General features: G+C 40.2%; 1 protein-coding gene across 1 annotated transcript in view; it reads right to left on the reverse strand.

The window, feature by feature from the left end:
* NDFIP1 (Nedd4 family interacting protein 1) overlaps positions 1-21,295 on the reverse strand; it is a 217,433-nt gene that overhangs the window by 43,386 nt on the left and 152,752 nt on the right. The window contains exon 7 of the mRNA XM_078653068.1: positions 3,725-3,830. Coding sequence (XP_078509194.1) covers positions 3,727-3,830 — 104 coding nt within the window. The 3' untranslated portion in view covers positions 3,725-3,726. The remainder of the gene's footprint in view (positions 1-3,724; positions 3,831-21,295) is intronic.

Here is a 21,295-nt window from a genome sequence, read left to right on the forward strand (position 1 = left end):
GTATGTACAGGTTTAGCAGTCTGAGGTCTAATATTGGCCTGAGAGTGCCGATCTTTTTTGGAATAAGGAAATAAAGGGAGTAAATTCCTGTGTTTTGATGATGTATGGGAGCTGGTTCTATTGCATGTTTTTGCAAGAGGGAGAGAACGTCTTGCTTGAGAAGTGTAAAATGGTCTGCGGACATTGGACGTTGTTTGGGAGGTATACGGGGTGGAGTAGAATGGAGTTCCAGGCAGTAACCATATTGGATACTTTGTCTTACCCACCAGTCTGTGGTGATGGAATTCCATACAGGTAGGAACTGTGATAGTCTTCCCCCGACTGGAGTAGAATGGTCTGGGGGGAGTGGAGGGAAGTTACTGTTTTGTGGTTGGGGAGGTGTGGGTATTAGAACCACGCCCTCTCTCTCTCTCTGTTGTTGTTGCCTCTGTAATTCCATCTGAAAAATAACCTCTGTTAGGGGAAGTTTGAGTGGGGCTTTTATAAGTGGAAGAGGTGTCTGTACCAGTGGTCTTCGAGGCGCCCCTATAAGAGGAGCGACGAAAAGAACCTCTACTAATTGTTGCCTATAGAGCCCCCATGGATTTGGCGGTCTCTGTGTCCTTTTTAATCTTTTCTAAAGATGTGTCAACAGTGGGTCCACAAACGTTCCTGATCTAAGAGTTGATTGAGGATGGTAGACTGCACCTCTTGCTTAAAACCTGATATGCACAGCCACACATGTCTACGTAATAACACACTTGTATTAATTGCGCCGGATGCGGTGTCTGCAGCATCCAGGGCACATTTTATTGAGGTGTTCGTGATTAACTTCCCCTCTTGTATGAGATCGTTTGCTTTGGTCTTGTACTCATCTGGAAGATGTTGCATGAGTTTTTCAAGTTCATCATAGTGAGCCCTGTCGGACCTCGCAAGTAAAGCTTGTGAGTTCGCAATGCGCCAGATGTTTGCTGCCTGGAACGTAACCCTTTAACCTGATACGTCTAGGAGCTTCGATTCTTTGTCTGGCGGAGGGGCATCACCTGTGGTTTGGGAATTTGCTCCTTTGCAGGCATTTGCCACTACCAATGAGTCCAGAGGGAATTGACCTTTAATATAAGCTGGATTACTTGGCACTGGCTTGTATTTTTTTTCAATCCTAGGATTAAGCACCCTAGCCCGCCAGGATCTTTAAAACCCTCAGGGGCATGTTAAATCATCCCCTTGAGCATAGGGAGAGTATTTGTCGTTTTTTGTGACTGGGAGAATGTCTCTAATAAAAAATCCTTCTCTAGAGGGTCTGAATGGAGTGGAACCCCATAGTATTGCACAGCTCTATTTATCAGTTGTGCAAACCCTACATTATCATCTAGGAGGTGGGGTGTCTGGAGGGATATAAATCTGGCTCAGGCACATCTGGGGTTTGTAATCGTCCCGAGGGTCATGAGGTGGGGTACTGTGTGCGTCATCATCAGTATGTGTGTGATGTGGATCTAGTCCCCCATCCTCAACCCCTTCACCATCCTCTTGTGGTGCAGGGGAAAGAGGAGGCACTGGAGAGTGTGTTGGAGAGGGTATAATGTTTGCTCGTTGTGGAGGTGGAGAGTAAGGCCTCATAGGTGAGGTTGATGAGTTTTTTCTTGGAGGGTATCTCAGGAGTTTCCGAGGTGTCCAATTTTCTCTTCTTAGGTGGTATGGAGGGGACTTGGCCAGTAATGGGGTCAATATGGAGTGTTCTTTGCTTAGGATCCGGTGAATCGGGTTGGAAACGTTATTTGGATCCGTTGTCTTTTTTCGGCGCCGAGGACTTTAGCTCCGAGTGGTGTTTTGGCCTGTCTTCCTTAGCTTTAGGAGGGATTTTTGTCTCCTTTTGCTTAGATGGAGTTTTCAACTCCGAAGATTTAGTTATTTTTTTCAGCTCTGAGGACTTAGATTGAATTTGCTTCGGTGCCGAAGAGTCTTGCTACTTTTGGTTTCGCTTTAGGTGCCAAAGATTCTGGGGTCCACGGGACCTTGGTTTTATGTTTCAGTGCAGAAGATGGATTTTCTGCACCGTGGTGTGGCTGGCTCGATCCTGAGCAGCCTGAAAGCTTTGTGGGCTTCGGAGCCAGGCCCGGAGGCCGAGCTTCTGTAGTCTTGTCTCGGTGTCGACCCAGACCCGAAGGTGAAAGTGTTACCGGAGCCTTTGTGTTTTCGGCGTGGGGGCATCAACGTCAGTACTCACGCTTCGTTGACCTGGGGTAATCTTTTGGTCTTCTGAGTCCGAATCATCTGCTTCGGAGAAGCAAGCCTGTTCATCTCCTGTCTCTGGTTCTGGATCTTCGGTGCCTGACTCAAAGAGGTCTTTCGGTGCTGAAACTGTTGATCTGGACATGTCGTGATGTTGAGAACACAACAAATCCTATTACAAGACAGCCATACGATTTCTCTTGTTAAATACTCAAGCACTGTCTTTTTCAGTGCTGAAAGTATCCAGGCTGCAGACAATATACACAAAATTAGCTATTTTGATGAGAGCCTACCCTGCTACCTAGAGTACACATCCATTTGAGGATTTGGTTAAACCTTCAAATGAATATGCAGTAGTAACCAAATTCCCCCCGAAGGGATTTTTGTAGAGGTCTACAAACTTTAAGGGCTGAATGATAGAAAAGTTGCAACTCTTTTGGAAAAGTGTCTATCAATCTCAGGATAAGGTAATAACAAGGAGGAAGCACCAGACCATGAAGAATATAATGTCCTTGGAAACTAGATCACCATCATCTTGCATACATCAACTATCAACAATAAAAAAGAGAAAGGTCAACTATACAAACTGGCTAAACTAACCAGGTGGTTTATGACACCCCGACAATCACATTCACATGTAGAACAACCTTTGCTGCCATAACATTTCATACTTTTTATACTAGCAGGTCAACTGCCTTTCCTTTTTCCTTCAATAGGAGTGCTCAAGTTAAGTTTAAAACCATTGCAAATCACTTCGCAGATTCATTACACTTTCTTTTGATGATGTACGCCTGATACAGTTTTGGTAGTTTATTTGTATAGAGGTGTATGTTTACTACAACTGTACTTGGTACCTTACATTTTTAAAATCAACAAAAGAGAGTTGTTTTAAAAGCAAATAAGCACATGTAGGTTTCCTGAACAACTGAGAAAGATCCTGCAACTTGTCAAACAAATAGGTGCTATCAATAAATGAACAATTAAGCATACACTGAATAAACAATACCAATAAGGAAGTTGAAACAATACTCCAGCATCACAGGGAAATAAAACCTCTGAAAGCAAAATAAAGGTAAGTAAGGCCAGCCAGAGGCTCCAGTTATCTCAGAGAGAATTTTTTTTAAAAAGGTGATGTTTAAGGGCATGAAAAGAGGCAATTTAAAGAGCTAGTATGTACATTTCCTCATTTAAGTCTTCTTAAAGATGTATAGCAGCTTCTAATTGTATTAGGCAGCAGCAAGGTTACAGGAACAGCATAAATCACTTCAATCTCCATATACCACCACCCCCAACAACCATATGTCACTTCCCTATTCACTAGAGGCTATTTGTCCCTCGCTGTAATATGCAAGGGTTCTAAAACATTTTCAACTTAACTTGGATACTTCTGTGATGGTAGTACAGAGTACTTTTTAGGAAAGTATAATGTGCAATGCTTTAGGAATACAATCTTTATTTTAGAAAACATAATTGGGGAATAGTGAGGTGATTTGCCGCAGTAAGGCACGTTTTATACCTTCAGTAGATAAAAAGGACCCTGGTCCTGGGGAGAGTTGAAAATGTATCTGGCATCTTACGGACTTTTGCATAGTTGATGAATCCTCTGAGGAAGAGTAGAAAACCTAAAAAAAGAAAAATCAATATACTCTTAGAGTGAGAGTAAGTGACCATCCCATACATTCCCACTAAGAGAAGATATATAACCTGGACCTTTTATCATGCAATACAGTCATGTCTCATTAACACAATTCCTGTTGTGGTTAATCAACACATTCTATATCTTGCTTTCATGAAAACATGTTAACCTCATTCTAAATAAATCCTAAATTGTAGCAGCCGACTTGCAGTCCTGCATTCACTGCATTGAATTTTTGCAACGGTATGACAATTCACATAAAAAGATACACATTTTTCCTTCAGCTATTCTGCTCCCAAGCCACTGCACACTGAACATTTATTTTCCTCCCTTATTTAAAATTCATTGTACAAGGGAGTGGAGCGGAGGTGAGCTCTGGAATGGCTGCATTGTTTCAGGGCTCTGGTCCAAGCTATCATCTCCAAGATGATAAACGTGTCTAGGGCCAGGCTGATTAAACCAAATAGGTGAACTGGCTTAGGTGCTACAATCAAAAGAGAGAGTAAGGGAGTTTGTTCACTCAAATGTGGACTTGAGATCACTCCTATTCCCCTGGGAGGAATTACATCAAAACAAAGAGAGGAGTATCCCCTATGAAGATAAAGGACAGACGTATCTGGAGGGAAGGTTTTTTGGCAAGAAGGAGAATATTCATCCTTTTGTATAAAACCCCTCACTATTTATTTGGAGGTTAAAACCCTTTTGGCACTCTATTTCAAATCACTGAGACACTGCACGACGTTACAGGAGAGTAAGCTAATATTAAACCTGATTATGTTTACCCCTTTTTCTCCCCACAGGTCTCTTTTTCACTTTTTCACCTGCTCACTTATTTTACTGAGCAGTATATACCACTGGCCGTTTTGCCAGTAGGTACACAGGGGATCAAGGAACGGGTGTGCTTTTTAGGGAGCACACACCTCCTGTCCACCTGTTTTTCTGGTCCTGACGAATACCGGGCAATCGCCCTTAAGGTAGAAACATGTTGACCATTCAACACAAACACATATAGAGATCCCTTGGTCGTAACTCCCCTACCAGGATCTCGCCCTTTTATTTTTAAACATTGTTCAGTTGCTCTATAATTAAAGTTATATTTTTGAGTACAACCAGGACAATTTTTAACATTTAATTTTTTCCACACCCACAGTCACAACCCGCTCCACTGTAGTACAGGTGTCGTAGCACACCCTGGTGGTGCTAGGACGCCAGGGTGGACCCCGATGATGAAGCATGTCACCACTAGGCTGGTGAGTGAGGGGTTTTATACAAAAGGATGAATATTCTCCTTCTTGCCAAAAAACCTGCCCTCCAGATACGTCTGTCCTTTATCTTCATAGGGGATACTCCTCTCTGTTTTGATGTGAACTGGCTTAGGTCCCAACCACACTTTCCTAATTTTTTAGAAAACTTGCTGGCTCCAGATTATTTAGAGCCTCGTGTTGATCTACTTGCAGTAGAGAATCTCTGGTGAACTGAGCCGATAATACTACTGGTGCACCATAGGCTTAAAGTCCAAACCACGGTGACGCCTCCTCACATTAGCATGGTATAAGATACATACTTATCAAAGAAATTCAGCAACCCTCCCTGCATTCCAACTCCCAAACTGCTCTGGCGGTGGTAAAACACAAAGGTGAGGGGTTACAGTGACCAACAAAGTAATACTGCTTTTTCGTTTGAGATGCAACTTAACTGGATCGCACGTTTTAATTAAACAATGCAAAATTGCTTATAAGTTGCTCTGTTAAAGAAAAAATACAATATATTTACCAAATAAAGAGAGCAAGTTTGCCTTGGGGGGGGGAGACATATATTTTGTACTGCATAGAAATCATTATTTCTGCTCTGCATCCTCCAATTGTAATGAATATTGCGAGGTATGGATTACTACACTATGTAGATGCAAAAATAAATTATTCATTATAGTTCTACTTATTCTTATTTATTTCCCTGGTTTACTAAATTATTTGGGTGAAAAAGACCCCAAATCAGGGCCTTCTTCTTACTACTTGAATTCCGCAAGAAGCTGAAGTAGTTGGCTTTTCAGTTGGTCTTCTTGCGGGACCATCAAGACTGTCTGTACTCAGGCCGAGCCTCACCACATGCCTATTCTCCTCTACTCAGTGCCTGGATAACCTCACGAGTGACAAGCAGCACGCTACAAATCCACTTTACATTGCATACATTTAACGTGACTACATTACATACATTTAATGTTGACAGGTTGCCCCGAGTCGAGAGAGAAGGCATCAAGAGCAGAAGAGAAGAACCTTCTCCCATCTTGACAACAACAAACCCAAAGGGGATCCATGCTTTTACAGAGGCTAGAGAACGCCTTCTGCACCGAACACCAGGTTGAAAAACAGATACAGCTGAAGGAAAACAAACAGAATCTCCCAAAATGACTTTTCACTTAGAGTGCGAGGGTAAGGGAAGGAACAGGTTTTTTGGGGAAAAGGAGACTGAACTGACCTCTCAAATGACCACCTTCAAACAACTACAAAATACATCATAAAGTATAGAGGCTTAAGTAACGGCCTTAGAGACCCAGCTAGAGTAGTTCTACAGAAGTGCTCAAGTGGAATCTGAGGTCCTGGAAATGAGGAGCTTCATGGAATTACTAGAAATTAAAGTGAAGTAAGTGAAAGAGGAAAAAGTAACTTTCCACCACTACGCAGAAGAGACTAAAACGGTTCAATGCTAAAGTGGAGAAAACCAACAATGCAGTAGAAGTAGAAAGAAACTGAAATTTTGGCTTTACTAGTTCTTAAAAGGGAAAGGAGTCAAGAACTATGAGCATGGCAGTGTGGGGGGAACACAGCCTCAGCTAGTACTTAGGTAATCGATCGAAGCCTTTCAACTGCCAGCCATAGGGAGCAAATTCGGGCAGTGTAACGGGGTGTACCGGAGGACTCAGGTATATGACTCGTCCCCGCCGCCTACCCGTACCAGAATCCCTCGGGACGGTCTGAAATCCGTGGCGGAGAACGACAATGTACTTTTACCACCCCCCCCTCTTTCTCTTCCCTCACCACAGGACCTTGAGTCGAGTGTTGCTGATCCGGCGGAAGAGGACCTGCCCTTTAATTCGTGGAAAGACGCCGAGTGGGAGGAGCCGGCCAACTACGCATTCCCGTCAAAAGGAGAAACCACGGAGACACAGGTGTGCTTGTTCACCCGGAGGTCAGAGGAGAGGAGTGTTTGGCGTGCGGAGTTACAGGAGGCGAAGACTGAGTCCGGAGGAGAGGAGATCGGGAGAAGAAGAACATCGGAGGGAGGATCGTGTAATTGATGGAGCGGGATAGAAAACAGAATTCTGTTTAAACCCGTGAAGTCACACTTCCATAAATAAATTAATAATGCTAACAACTTGTGCTGTGTGTATAATAATTCAACCTAGTTTAAAGTTGCATTTTCACAGAACACGCGGGAAACTAACATGTGTGCTCATAAATGTGCATTATGTTGCATTCTTATGTATGTGGAAAATAATACATTAATCTTGTCTATTGTCATGTCATAACTAATAGCAGCTGTTTTTAAAATAATGGCATGTGCTTATTTTGCTTCCCTTGTCTATGTGATGTCATTTCTACTATTCTAGGTGCACATAAGGCTTTATGGATTATGAAGACTGGTAGATATAAAATGCTGCTTTATTTGTGCTTTACTGCTAGGTAATTTAGACTAATGGGTTAATTATTAGCAATGATGGGAGGCAACAGAACAAACTGTATTTCTTTCATTAATTTTTCTTTGTGTTTGTTTATATAATAGTTTTACAAGTGAAGCTTAGAGATGACTGCAGAAAAATAGTACCCTTTTAAAAGTGGCGCAGGGACAGTGGCGCAGAAAATTGACGCTTTCTGAAAGAGGCCTAATGATGAAAATGGCTCAAGTGAAAATAATTCTGAGAAGGATGGAAAAGGCCTCTGAGCTTTTATTTTGAAAGGTTTTGGATTGAACTGCTAAAAAGATGACTTTTTGGAGAAATTTGCTAACGTTTGCTAACGTGCCACGGGAGTTCAGAGCTGACTAGCTCAAGGTTAAAAGGAAGCTGTCGCTACAAAATGTAGCAGCCTAAGGAGAAGCTGCCAAGACTTCTAAATGAACAATGGACTAGTGAATTTGCCCGGGCATGTAAGAAGGAGGTGTCACAGTTTACTGTGGTACGAGGTGGCTCAGCCAATGGAGAACTAGAATTCGTCTGTTGGAATGTGAAAAATAGTTAGCTCAGCTAAAATTAGGGTATAAGAATAGGTTCAGAGAACACATAGTTGGCTTACGCTCGAGAAATCTGGAGGACGATGTTATGCTGATGGACTTTACACGTGAGGAAAGAAATTTTTATTAATTACTTTATTACTAGGTGATGAGGGTAGAGACAGAGATATAGTTAGGATTTTGGAAATGCTTAATTTTACTTATTCCTGCTAATGAATAATAATTCTTGATTTATGCTCTTTTTATTAATACTGAATAAATCTTTCTTTATGACATTTTCTAATGCTTGTTTAATAAAATACCAAAACCTAAGTTTTTCTAGATGTGTTAAAATAAACTTTCTAAAATGACAAGCTGGTCTTAATTATTGCAGATGGTTTAAACAACTATATTTAGATCTTATCGCCTCATGATTCAAGCGCTCTATTGTTGTTATGGGCCTAGTGTTGTAGTGTAAGTTTTGTGGTAGTAAATAGCGTCATTTGTGCAATATTTTGGTGAGAGCGCTGGATCAATTTCTGGTAGCCATCGGACGGTTTATATATGTTGTTTTTGACATACATGTTACATGCATGATACATATATGTTGGTAAATTCATAGGATTAAGTTTTAACACATGTTGAGTTTGTTTATTTTGTGCTATGTGTGTACCGGTACAAAAACTGTGTGATGAGAAGGTAGTCATGCAGAATATCTGATCTGTTTCTGTGATATCGCCGAGTATCACTGTTGGTATCGCCGTGTACCAGAAGTATTGTCGCCGTGCAATACAGTGTTGTCGCCGTGCAACACAGTTTTAGGGTTAGGTGTGAATCTTGTATAGTGAGGGTTTTCTAAGAAATTAGAGCAGCATGAGAATAGGGACAAAGCGCCTTCCATAAAACTCACTGTGATAAGAGTATTAGTTATATTCAAGCTTGAGTGAAGGGCAGGGTAATGTCGGTGCATGATTATCTATAAACAGGTGAGAGTCCTGTACGGGTACATGTTTTATATCTATAAACAGGTGAGAGTCCTGTACGGATAACGGTGTTATTTTGCTAACGGTGCATGATTTCTATAAACAGGTGAGAGTCCTGTACGGATTTCATGTGTGACTGAAGTTAGGGAATTTTCAGTGTGAAAGTGCGTGATTGTTTTGTAAGGTATGTTCAAGTGGAACTCTTAGATACTGTCACTTCGCGGTGCGTTCAGAGGAAAATGAGTTCATATTCTTACGTGTTAGAAGGGTAGGGTAAGAGTTGCTCTACTGGCAAATGGAAATTATCCTTAGTGTGAATAGCGCCGACTATTCCGAAGTGTGGATACTTGAATGTATGTAAACTATCCTAATTAGAGAAGCAGACAGATGAGTTTCGTTTTATGTATTCACTAAAATGTACCAAAAGTAATTCTAAGGTACTTAGGAAAGTTTAGTTAAAGTCTGTACCATTCTAAGACTTTCTAAAAGTATTGTGCGTTGTTTAAATAAACTTAAAAGCACTGCACGCTATTTAAAATCATTGAAAAGTGCCCCGATCGAAAATTGTAAGGGAGGGGCTGTTTTAGGAGTGAGAACGTGTGGGGAGAGAGCCTGCAGCTGCAGCAGCTGCTTACGTCAGAATTGCCGCGCTCGGATTGGCTAGAGCGTCAGCATTGATAATGAAAAGCTGCCCCCTGATTGGTTGAGGCGTTGTTATGGAATAACTAGCTAAGCCTCCACTTTTGTTCCCTTTGTTTTAATAATGCTGCTAAATTAAAAACTGATGCGTGTGATAAGCGCGCTGTACTAAGAATAAAAACAGCTGTCTAGCACCCAAAGTGTCACAATGAAATATCACTCCGATTAATTGAAGTGACTGGAGTGTCTTCTAACGAGAATTTTGGTCTTAACAAGCGTCTTTAAATTAAATGCCCGTTTTATTTAAATTACTTCCTCCCAATCGCTATCATTTAAAAGAAGAGCATAGTGCGCTCTGTTAAAATTCATTTTTGTGAGGGAGGGGCTGTTTATCGTGTGAGAAGCGCTGAGGGAGAGCTGCCATCTGCAGCGGCTGCCTACGTCACAGCCGCCGCGCTCCCTTTGGTCCAGAGGCCGTCGCGTCATTGGCAGAGCCGCGGTCTGATAGGGCGAGGCTCCGTGAGCCCCGCTCTGATTGGGCGAGGCTCTGTGAGTGTGTAGGTGTCTTGAAAATAGACATAAAATACCGTTTTAGCATCTTTCCCTTCAACGAGTAAATGTTATAAGGGAGAAACATGTAATACCTAATGCGAACGAGTGAGCACACATTATATAAAAATTTTGTATAAATAAAATACATTGAAAGTGATTGTTCAAAACGTGACGAATAACAGTGAGGCTGCATTGTAATTGATTAAAACACCGAGCGAGAGGCAAAGGGGAGAGCTGCCAGCTGCAGCGGCTGCTTGCGTCAGCCGCCGCGCTCTCATTGGATGAGGTTCCGTCGTGTCAGGGCAAAACCGCGCACCCATTGGATATTGACGCGCAGCGTCATAGCAGGGCCGCGTTCCCATTGGTTAAAAGGCCGTAATATTATAACAGGGCTGTGACCTAAGTGGCTGAAGTATCGCAGCGTCAGAGCAAGAGCTGCATTTTGATTCATAAATGACGTTTCTTTGTTTAGGGTGGTGGCGCTCGAGTTAGCTGGTGCGCGCGTCACCACTGAACACACTCGTATATAAAATTAAATGCCCGCTTTAGTATCCTCGAGCGCTAGAGAAGGAGAGAGACTGCATTAACAGCAGTGTATATTTCAACTACAGCCTGGTAGAAAATACCGAGTATCGCGGAAACTGCGCTCCGATTGGCTAAGGTGTTCGTGAGGTCACAGCAAAGTCGCGCTGTGATTGATTGAAGCGCTACTGTGTTCTTCACAAATTTAAATGTCCCCAATTAAATTTCTTTCTTTGCTATAAACAATGTGTGTTACAGATAAAGTATGATAGTGACTGATGAACATAGTGCACTTTATTGTAAGCTCAGCTCAATTATGCAAAGAAGAGGCTGAACATGGAGAGCTAGTCATCAACACCACTTATTAAGTTATTTGCCGAAGTATTTAAATTAGTCCCTGTTTTGATTTCCTTTTTTGTCACTACAATTGCACTGTGTGTTGTCTAGCAAGTATTGCGTGCTGAGTTAAAATAGTATTTTGCAAAAGGGCTGAGTGTGACTGCAGCAACAGTAAGACACGTCACAGCAGAAGAAGCGCTGTGATTGGTTAATGTGAAACGTTGTGATTGGCTGAATGTTTTAGCTCTGTGCTGTAATTGGCTAATGCGAGTCACGGAATCTGTGCAGGGATTGGCTGAATGCGCGTTGCTGCCTGCTAAATTGTTTACATTTGTCCCTGTTTAAATTTTATTCCCCGCTATTGCTTTGCTTATCATAGTTAATGCGTTTAGAGACAGCTAGTTGTGCGCTGTGTTGTGGGCTTGTTTGCAGAGGAGGGGCTGATTGGAGTGTGAGAGCTCGAGGGGAGACTACAGCAGAAGTGGCTGTGATTGACTGGGCATTTATTAGCGCTAGTACCTGAAGCTTTATTTGAAATTTAGTCTACAAATTGGGGTCATTAGTCACAGTATAGCAAATACCAACACCATTTTAAAGACAAGAATAGGGGGATATACGTTGTCAATAAAGCATTTAAATTAATAAAAGGAGTCTAAAGGTTATTTACAAGCAAAACATTTTATGTAAATTAAAGCAAAACAGATTAGGTTTTCTTTTTCCACAGGTATATGTTGCAGAAGGTGTGTAAGTGAAAAATAAGTACATTTAAAACACATGTGATTATATGTTGGTATTATTGTTATAAATAAATATATTACATTGCTACTGTTTTTGCAAATTAAATTTTTTCTTTACAGGTTAAATATAATTAGTGAAACAGGTAAATTAGGAGATATATTAAATTGACCAAGTTATAAGGTTTTCTATACCTGATAGTGTTAAATTAATTAATTAATTAATTAGCAAACGCTGCAAGGCAAATTTAGAGAGTACATTTACCAAATTAATTAAAGAAAATGTCTTCCTTATACAAGAAAATGAAAAAGGTTGTTGCCAAATGTGAGTGTAAATTAAAGATTCCCAAATTAGCGAAAATAAATAATAAAGGTGTCAGAGTAGAAAATGTTGATCAGTGTAAAAATAATGTTGTAAATATGGATCAGAACAGAAATTCAAGAAGATCCCCAGAACAGGTTAATGTAACGCCAAAAGTGTCAGATCAGATTGATAAAGTGCCAGTTCAGAATTTTACTAAAATTAATGCAATTGAAAAGCATGATGAAATGCTTGGTACATCTGGAATTAATATTCCTGATCATGTAAATTCATCAAATGATTTAAAGGAGTCCATGAAAATTATGGAAACAGAGATAGTCCCTGTGCTGGGAAAAGATGAAATTAATTCCGCAGTTTTAAAGGTCCCATTAATTGAAAAAGTTTATTCTATTGTACTCGAGATTGAATTAGTAGGGATTACAACTCAGCAAGGAACAGAGATGACTTCAGTTCTGGTAAGTGAGAAGTCTGACATTGACCTGATTAAATTGATACAGCCTGATGAGTCAAAATTCTGGTCAATTAAAAAGGAGATTGAGATAAATGAGCTGAATGAACAGTTACAAATACAGCGACAGGTAATGACTCAACAGATTGAGATGGCTTCATTGCCATTGCAAAATTTTTGTTAATAAACAGACAGAGAATACAGATACAGGATTAAATAAAGAACAGGAAAACAGTCCAAAAAGATTAAATGCACTTCCAAAATGTTGGAATAAAATTGATGTTCTTTTAAGTGAAGACATCAAAGTAAAGGACGCAATTGATCAACAGATTGAAACATTGACTTCTGTAGGTTCACTTTTCAGAAATGCAAATTTAATTAAAGGGTTGATTGATGATATTCAATTGGCAGAAAGGTTTGCTGTCGTGATATGTGCAGCATACAAAATGAATGATGAACATGCTTTGAGTTCACTAATACTAACATCTGTAGTTGAAACATGGCAGGTAGTCAAAGACTTTCAAGATGATGCAACTCATGAGGAGAAAAACACATGGTTGAGAACAGATTTTAGACAGCGAGATGAGGATGAGATTTTGTCACACAAAGATGGTAGAGTAGTTTTACCAAATAGCATGATTACTGACATGGACAGAATGTACTATAAAATTGCAGAATTTCTTTACCAGGAGGTGTCTGACTTATCAGCAAGTGAACACAATTAAGAGAATAGTTGTGGGAATGGGAACAGAATTACAGGAGAGTGATTCAATCACTGGATTACAAATGGATTTCTGTGAGATGTCACTGCATGAAAAACTGTGTTACATTTTTGTGATTTTCTGTTTGATTTCAAAATGGGTTGAAACATTTCAGATGCGACATGATGATACAATTACTGTTGCAAAGTTATCAGATAACAGAAAACATATTGAAAACAGATTGCTCCATTGTACAGATAGAATAGAAATTTCAGATGTTGAGGAGCATGAGGATGTTACTATAAAAGACAGAGATGCAAAAATGTGCCTAGCTGCAGGTACAAAGTGGACAGATATCCTTCCACTTGTTTTGATGTTTCTGAGAAACACTACTGATAAAAAGACAGATTTAAGTCTACGTGAGATTATGATGGACAAGGTCATGAGACAGACATTCATACCAGAGAAAAGAATGATGCCTACCAATGATAGCATCAAATTGGAGAACTGCAGGAATTTATCAGATGAAGTGATTACTGTGTTTGATGAAGATGAAACTGAAGTGCAAACAAGAGAAAAAGAGCAAGCACTTGATTTGTTACCAGGTAAAAGAATAAGGAAAAAGGTTCGTCTAAAAAGAAATTCTCTAGTGCCAAGGTGGCAGAAAAGGAGGTCAGTCAGTCTTGTCACAACAAATGCAGAGAAGTGCAAAAGACTGAAGAGGTGGATTGACACTGGCCATACTTTTCGTGTATCTACACCTGAAAATCCTGATGAGGATAGTGTCACAACTGCTGATTCAGATTCTGAAGAAGAGCCTGAAGAGAATCCAGATCTTGAAGATCGACAAGTTGGTCGACATCTGGAGAACATAAATAGAAAACAAGCCTTGATTGAAGAAGACTTGAAAGTTGTGATTGAAGACTCAGAAAATGATGGAAATCTGCCAGAAAAAGAAGCAGAAGAAGAATGTGATCAGATTGTGATTCAAGACCAGGAGAGTATTGAAAAGCAGGAAAGTAGCTCTGAAAGCAGGAACAGGAATTCTGAAACTGGGAAGTTGAAGGTAATTGAAGAAGAAAATGAATTGCCAAGTACCAGCTACAAAGATGACGTTCCTAACGGAGTGAAGCTGCTGAGTAAAGAAGTACCTGAGTCCAGAATGAAAATTTCTGACACTGAAACTGATGAGAATGATGAAGATTCTCAAATAAGAAAATTCAGAAAAGGAGCTTGGAGAACAGAATGTAAAGTGACCAAGCAAAAGAAGAAAATACCAAGAAAAAGTGATGACTGGCCAGAAGAAATTAAAGGCCTAAAATTCAAATTGGTAAACAGATCAAAAGAACAGATTGATGAGATATCAAGTCAAAAAGATTCTGAAAAGAAAAATGAGGCAAGAAAGAAAACAGAAGTGATACTTGTAATGGAAGTAAATAGTCACAGTCAAAAAGAGATTGAAAACAAAAGTGACAATGATTGAAGTACATACCTGTTAAATTGTTAGGTTTTCCGTTTTTGGCATAAGGCTGAAGAAAATGTGTTAGATGACACAAGGTCGAAGAAATTCTGTTAGCTGAAAAATTAATTTGTGACATTAGGTCGAAGAAAAACTGTTAGAAGGTTTAAAAAACAAAAAAAAAAAAACAAAAATTGAAAAAGGGGGGGTGTTAGAAATTTTTAGAAAATTTAGGTAAAATTTTCAAAATTTTTGTTTTATTTTTCTTTGCAAGCTTAATGAAAATATAATTCTGCTTTGGTTAATTTAGGTTATTGTTCTTTTAGAAATTAACAAGGAGAAGTTTAAGGTTAATATGACAAACAAGATACTGACATTTTATTAGTTATAGTTTTTACAACACTTTTATTGAAGCTTAGTTGCATGTTACACAAGAGAATGAAATAGAACTAGAGGGGTTTCTTAAAACTCAATATGAGAATTGTAGATAAACTGATGAGATAAGTCTTTAGAAATACTAACACAGGTGAAATTGAATCGTGTTCATCTTAGATAAAATCTTTGCTAAAATATTGGGTGGTGGTGTGGTGATTTGTTAATCACCAGATGAGGGAGTTGATGGAGCGGGATAGAAATCAGAATTCTGTTTAAACCCGTGAAGTCACACTTCCATAAATAAATTAATAATGCTAACAACTTGTGCTGTGTGTATAATAATTCAACCTAGTTTAAAGTTGCATTTTCACAGAACACGCGGGAAACTAACGTGTGCTCATAAATGTGCATTATGTTGCATTCTTATGTATGTGGAAAATAATACATTAATCTTGTCTATTGTCATGTCATAACTAATAGCAGCTGTTTTTAAAATAATGGCATGTGCTTATTTTGCTTCCCTTGTCTATGTGATGTCATTTCTACTATTCTAGGTGCACATAAGGCTTTATGGATTATGAAGACTGGTAGATATAAAATGCTGCTTTATTTGTGCTTTACTGCTAGGTAATTTAGACTAATGGGTTAATTATTAGCAATGATGGGAGGCAACAGAACAAACTGTATTTCTTTCATTAATTTTTCTTTGTGTTTGTTTATATAATAGTTTTACAAGTGAAGCTTAGAGATGACTGCAGAAAAATAGTACCCTTTTAAAAGTGGCGCAGGGACAGTGGCGCAGAAAATTGACGCTTTCTGAAAGAGGCCTAATGATGAAAATGGCTCAAGTGAAAATAATTCTGAGAAGGATGGAAAAGGCCTCTGAGCTTTTATTTTGAAAGGTTTTGGATTGAACTGCTAAAAAGATGACTTTTTGGAGAAATTTGCTAACGTTTGCTAACGTGCCACGGGAGTTCAGAGCTGACTAGCTCAAGGTTAAAAGGAAGCTGTCGCTACAAAATGTAGCAGCCTAAGGAGAAGCTGCCAAGACTTCTAAATGAACAATGGACTAGTGAATTTGCCCGGGCATGTAAGAAGGAGGTGTCACAGTTTACTGTGGTACGAGGTGGCTCAGCCAATGGAGAACTAGAATTCGTCTGCTGGAATGTGAAAAATAGTTAGCTCAGCTAAAATTAGGGTATGAGAATAGGTTCAGAGAACACATAGTTGGCTTACGCTCGAGAAATCTGGAGGACAATGTTATGCTGATGGACTTTACACGTGAGGAAAGAAATTTTTATTAATTACTTTATTACTAGGTGATGAGGGTAGAGACAGAGATATAGTTAGGATTTTGGAAATGCTTAATTTTACTTATTCCTGCTAATGAATAATAATTCTTGATTTATGCTCTTTTTATTAATACTGAATAAATCTTTCTTTATGACATTTTCTAATGCTTGTTTAATAAAATACCAAAACCTAAGTTTTTCTAGATGTGTTAAAATAAACTTTCTAAAATGACAAGCTGGTCTTAATTATTGCAGATGGTTTAAACAACTATATTTAGATCTTATCGCCTCATGATTCAAGCGCTCTATTGTTGTTATGGGCCTAGTGTTGTAGTGTAAGTTTTGTGGTAGTAAATAGCGTCATTTGTGCAATATTTTGGTGAGAGCGCTGGATCATAATACAGAGGGAGACGGAGAGCGGCGAGGACCATCAGAGGCCGGGGGAGACGAGGAGAAGAGTCACCTGAAAGAAGCAGAGTCGGCGTCTGCTAAGGACGGAGGAACGCCAGGAGGCCACCGTTCCCACGAGCCGCCCAGCCACTCACCCAGGGGAGGTGCGTGGCTCACACAGGTGCGTGACCGGTTGCGGGGCTGGGTAGGCGGTAGAGGTACACTAGGTACAAAATCACGGGAAGCCTGATACCCGGTACCCTTTCCCTGTGCACTTTACCCTTCTCTCACATTAGTGCACTGTTGTAGAGTCGAGCACCGGTGAAACCCCCTCACTCCCTTCCCCTGTAAATACTTGATTGAACGGAAGTCTCACAAAGCCCTTGTTTTCTGTTTCCCTTCTTGGGGAGCCCCGAGCCCAGCCGCGACGGACTCCGAAGAGGAAGAGCCATCCCAAAGAAGTCCGGAAGTGTTCCACAAGAAGGAGAAGGCCCGCCATCGGGGACCAAGTCGAAGCAGATCACCAAGGAGGCCCCCACTAGTCAGAAAGAGTTGTACTGACCGTTTATTAGCTTCAATAAAGCCACAATTAACCCAAGCCCGGTTGTTGCCCTTAACTGCTGCGTCACTACCCGCTCCAAGCGTAACAGGCAGTCACAGTAATCCCTTAAATACAATGTGCATTCTGTGGAATGTTGCCAGGAAGCAAGATCTACAGATCGGAATAGAGAAAGCCAGCTTGGTACTTCAGACTAAGAGGATCCCCATAACATACGATACAGGTCCTTGTTTTTAAAGCTATAAAGAAATTATGACAAAACCTTCCTTACTTGAAGTCTTATTGTTTCAATCTTTAAGATGTGATTTGATTTAAGTCAAGTAAACAAAGTATTTCCCACAGTTAAAACAAGTATGTAGGTTTTTAAAACCAAAGTAACTTGATTATTGTTAAATTAGATCTAAAGCTGTTCATCTTCATCATCACCACGTGTTTTGCAGCCAATGCTGTGCAACATATGAAGTCCTTGGCACGCAGATCTACTGGAACCTTGGGCTTGACTGCGAAACTCAAGGATCCTTTACGTGTTTTAGATTGTCATTTAAAAACCCTCAGAGTCATGAGCAAATTGGTGCACCCTCTCTATGAGAATCTTCACTGCAGATGATATGGTCTTGACCTAGAAACCTTTGCGTGTGTTCTAATTGATCACACTGCACTTGTAAGAATTAGATACATTTCATATCTATATTAGATGACTGCTATCCCCCCACTTGTTGCCAGGTATCTGATGCAATTTTAACTGAAAGTGTACTGGGTTTGTGCCACTCTTACTTAAGTAAATACTGCATACGGAAAGCACCCTGCTGCCCACTAAAACTACTCAATTATGACACACAAAAATTGCAATTTTAGCCACACATCTAGTTTTCCCAATTAAAGGTTCCCCCATAAAGATGATACATCAAGATCCGTAGAATCTGTGATAACATTAAGTAAGGTATCAACAAAACAGACATTAGTAAGAGGCAAAGGATCTCTATTTTTTCTTTCAACACTGAAAATACCTTTAACATAGTAGACTTGCACTTCATCACTAATGCTGAAGACACTGGGATAGGATTCTCACTTTATCATATTAGTAGCGCAAATTACTAGACACCATTGAAAAAGATCAAGGTAAACAGCACTGGGTCGACGAGTGGCTGAGTTGAGGGAATCCTTGTTTGACAGGTCCAAAACCCTTTATCCTCCTATAGAGGAAATGTGCACATCTACAGTTCACCAGGGAAAATATCTCATGACCACAAGACAGGCAGGTTCTTTGTTAACTCCAGGGCACACACCAAGTTACTTGTCTGGCATAAAGTAACTGGTCCTTACACTGAGGGGTTGCAGTGGCCTAAAGCTCTACATCCTGATATCAAAGTGGTGTCTCTTCTACCAAAACTGGTACATTTAGGCTATATCTCGCAAGTTAAATTACAGGTAGCCCCTCAAACATAATGATGTGTCTCTACAGGGAAAACTGGGATTGTGTCCTCCAGAATGTCCAGCCCACGATCCTGAATCTTGGCTTCTTCACAAACGGGTGGAGGATGAGGCTAGGTTTGGCTCGCTGGTCTTTCGGTACTCCTAATCAAAGGAACTGGCCACCAAATTTCAACAATATAGGTCTTAATGTTATGAATTCAATGAAAACACAGGACAGCTACTGGCCAAACGAATTCGACAGAGGGAAGTTGCTAATCATATTCTGGCTATAAAAGATCAGACAAGATAGGTGTTTGAGTCCCACTGGATGGTTTCAGAATTTTAAGGAATTCTTTGAGCAGCTATATATGAAAGTGTCAGACCCTTTGGAGGATGAGTGTAGGGAGTTTTTGGGGGAATTGGACATGGCTATGGTTAACAAGGAAGAAGCTATCTACACAGGAAGATCTGTTAGAAGCAAAGTGCTCTCTCGCAGCTGGTAAGGTGCCGGGTTCTGATAATATTCCAGTGTAATTTTATGGACTCTTTCTTAACACCATCCGCGCTAAGCGTTTTCCCGCTGTGCTCTGAATTTTGAAAAAACCCGCGGTTCATGACGAGCTCAGCTCGTCATGAGCGTACGACAGGCGTACCTCATGACGAGCTGAGCTCGTCATGAGCGTCGAATTGGTTAAAGAAATTAACAATATATACTGACTGTCGGGCAGGGCCAAACTGTGTTAATTCCAATGTCATGGAGACTTAACAGGATTATTGGGAAACAAATGGGGGGGGGGGTCGGGGGGAGACTTGCTGTTCTTCCAGGATCATATAGACCAATGGCAAAACGTATGCAAAGGTGCTAGCCAATAGACTCATTGCTCCCTTAGTTTCACCACATCAACATGGATTCATACCAGGAAGAAGTACAGTTGATCATGTTCAGAGGGTTGTCACGTAATTTGATACCACTCAAGCCTCAGGGTCACCACTTGATCTTGGCCTTATTAGATGCCTAGAAGGTGTTTGACTGTGTATCTTGGCAGTACTTGTAGTTGGATCTACAGAGGAATGGCTTTGGGGATAAATGTATCCAAGCTATTAGGGCTCTGTATAAAACACCCGAGGCTGTGATTCGGATTATGTGATTGGACTCTGAATGCATTACCATTTGAAGGGGCACTAGACAGGGGTGTCCATGTTTCCCACTTTTATTTGCTCTTTATATAGATCCCTTTTTGGGAAAAATAGACAACAGTTCTTTAATTAAACCTGTGATTGTTAATCAGGAATAGTTCATCCACATCTCACTTGGTTTGGCAGAAATAACATATCGAAAATAGCCATCTTAACCAAGATATATATTTTCAGGACGGTACCCTTAGAAATCCTTAAAGTATGGCTATCTAGACTACGAGAAAATCTGTTTCAGTTTTTTATAGGGATATCGGGATCCTAGAAGGGCAGCAAAACACATGATTTTGCCCAGGACGCAGGAGATTATCATTTCTCAGTTTTATTTATTATGACTGGGCTTGTATGGTACAAGATTAGGTATTTTACTCACTGATAACCAGGGAGGAACGAATCCTGCAGAGATCCCTTCCATTTATGAACTGATTTTGGGGCATGAAGCAAAAGATTTTCTAGCGAAGAATATTAAACCTAGTTATTATAAAAATACTAGATTGAAGGTCCTAAAGTCAGCATACAAGGTTTGGCTACAGGTTAAGCGGGTGGGCGATATCCTCAAAATAACAATATACACTCCCATGACGGCTTCAGCAATCCTACCAGTAGTGTTTCAAGATCAAGCAACATCTAGATGGGTACAAAGGGGTGCAACATCCTTGGGGAATTTGTATATAAATGGACAACTCTGCTCCTTTGCTGAATTGTAAGAACAATTTGGCCTGGACAGGGGAGATTTATTTAAATACCTAAGCTTCTGGACTCTCTCCTCAAAACTATGAGGGGTTCAAATGTGGCATCTCAGATTCTTCTGTTGGAAGCTATAAAATGAAAAGCTATTATTTATTGCTACAGGAAATACTGGATGATCTGAAGGACCAAAATCACAAATGGGAGACAACATTATGGATGTTGGGGCCTTACATTTACAAATCATTAGAGGTCGGGAACAAGGTTTTTCGAACTTTTAGTTTGAAAAGCCAACATTTTATGACCGCTTTTAACTTATACTATACACCTGCAAAAGTTGCAAAATGGGGAGCTAGTCACAGAGGGAAATGTAATAAGTGTGGGGCGCAATAGGCTGATAGTCTTCATATGTTCTTCCTATGGCCTAAACTCTATATTTTTTTTACAGGAGATTCAGAGGTTTTTGGAAGTAGTTTTAAGTACACGACTTCAAATAATCCCAGTGGTGATCATCTTGGGGATTAATGATGATACATGTAACAATGAATTGGAGATGAGGGGGGGTGTATTTTATTTTTTTGGCTATGTCAATTGCCCGGTTATGCATTACATCTCAATAGTTAAGCCGGATACCGC

Source organism: Lissotriton helveticus, chromosome 7, assembly GCF_964261635.1.
Source record: "Lissotriton helveticus chromosome 7, aLisHel1.1, whole genome shotgun sequence".
Taxonomy (NCBI): Eukaryota; Metazoa; Chordata; class Amphibia; order Caudata; family Salamandridae; genus Lissotriton; species Lissotriton helveticus.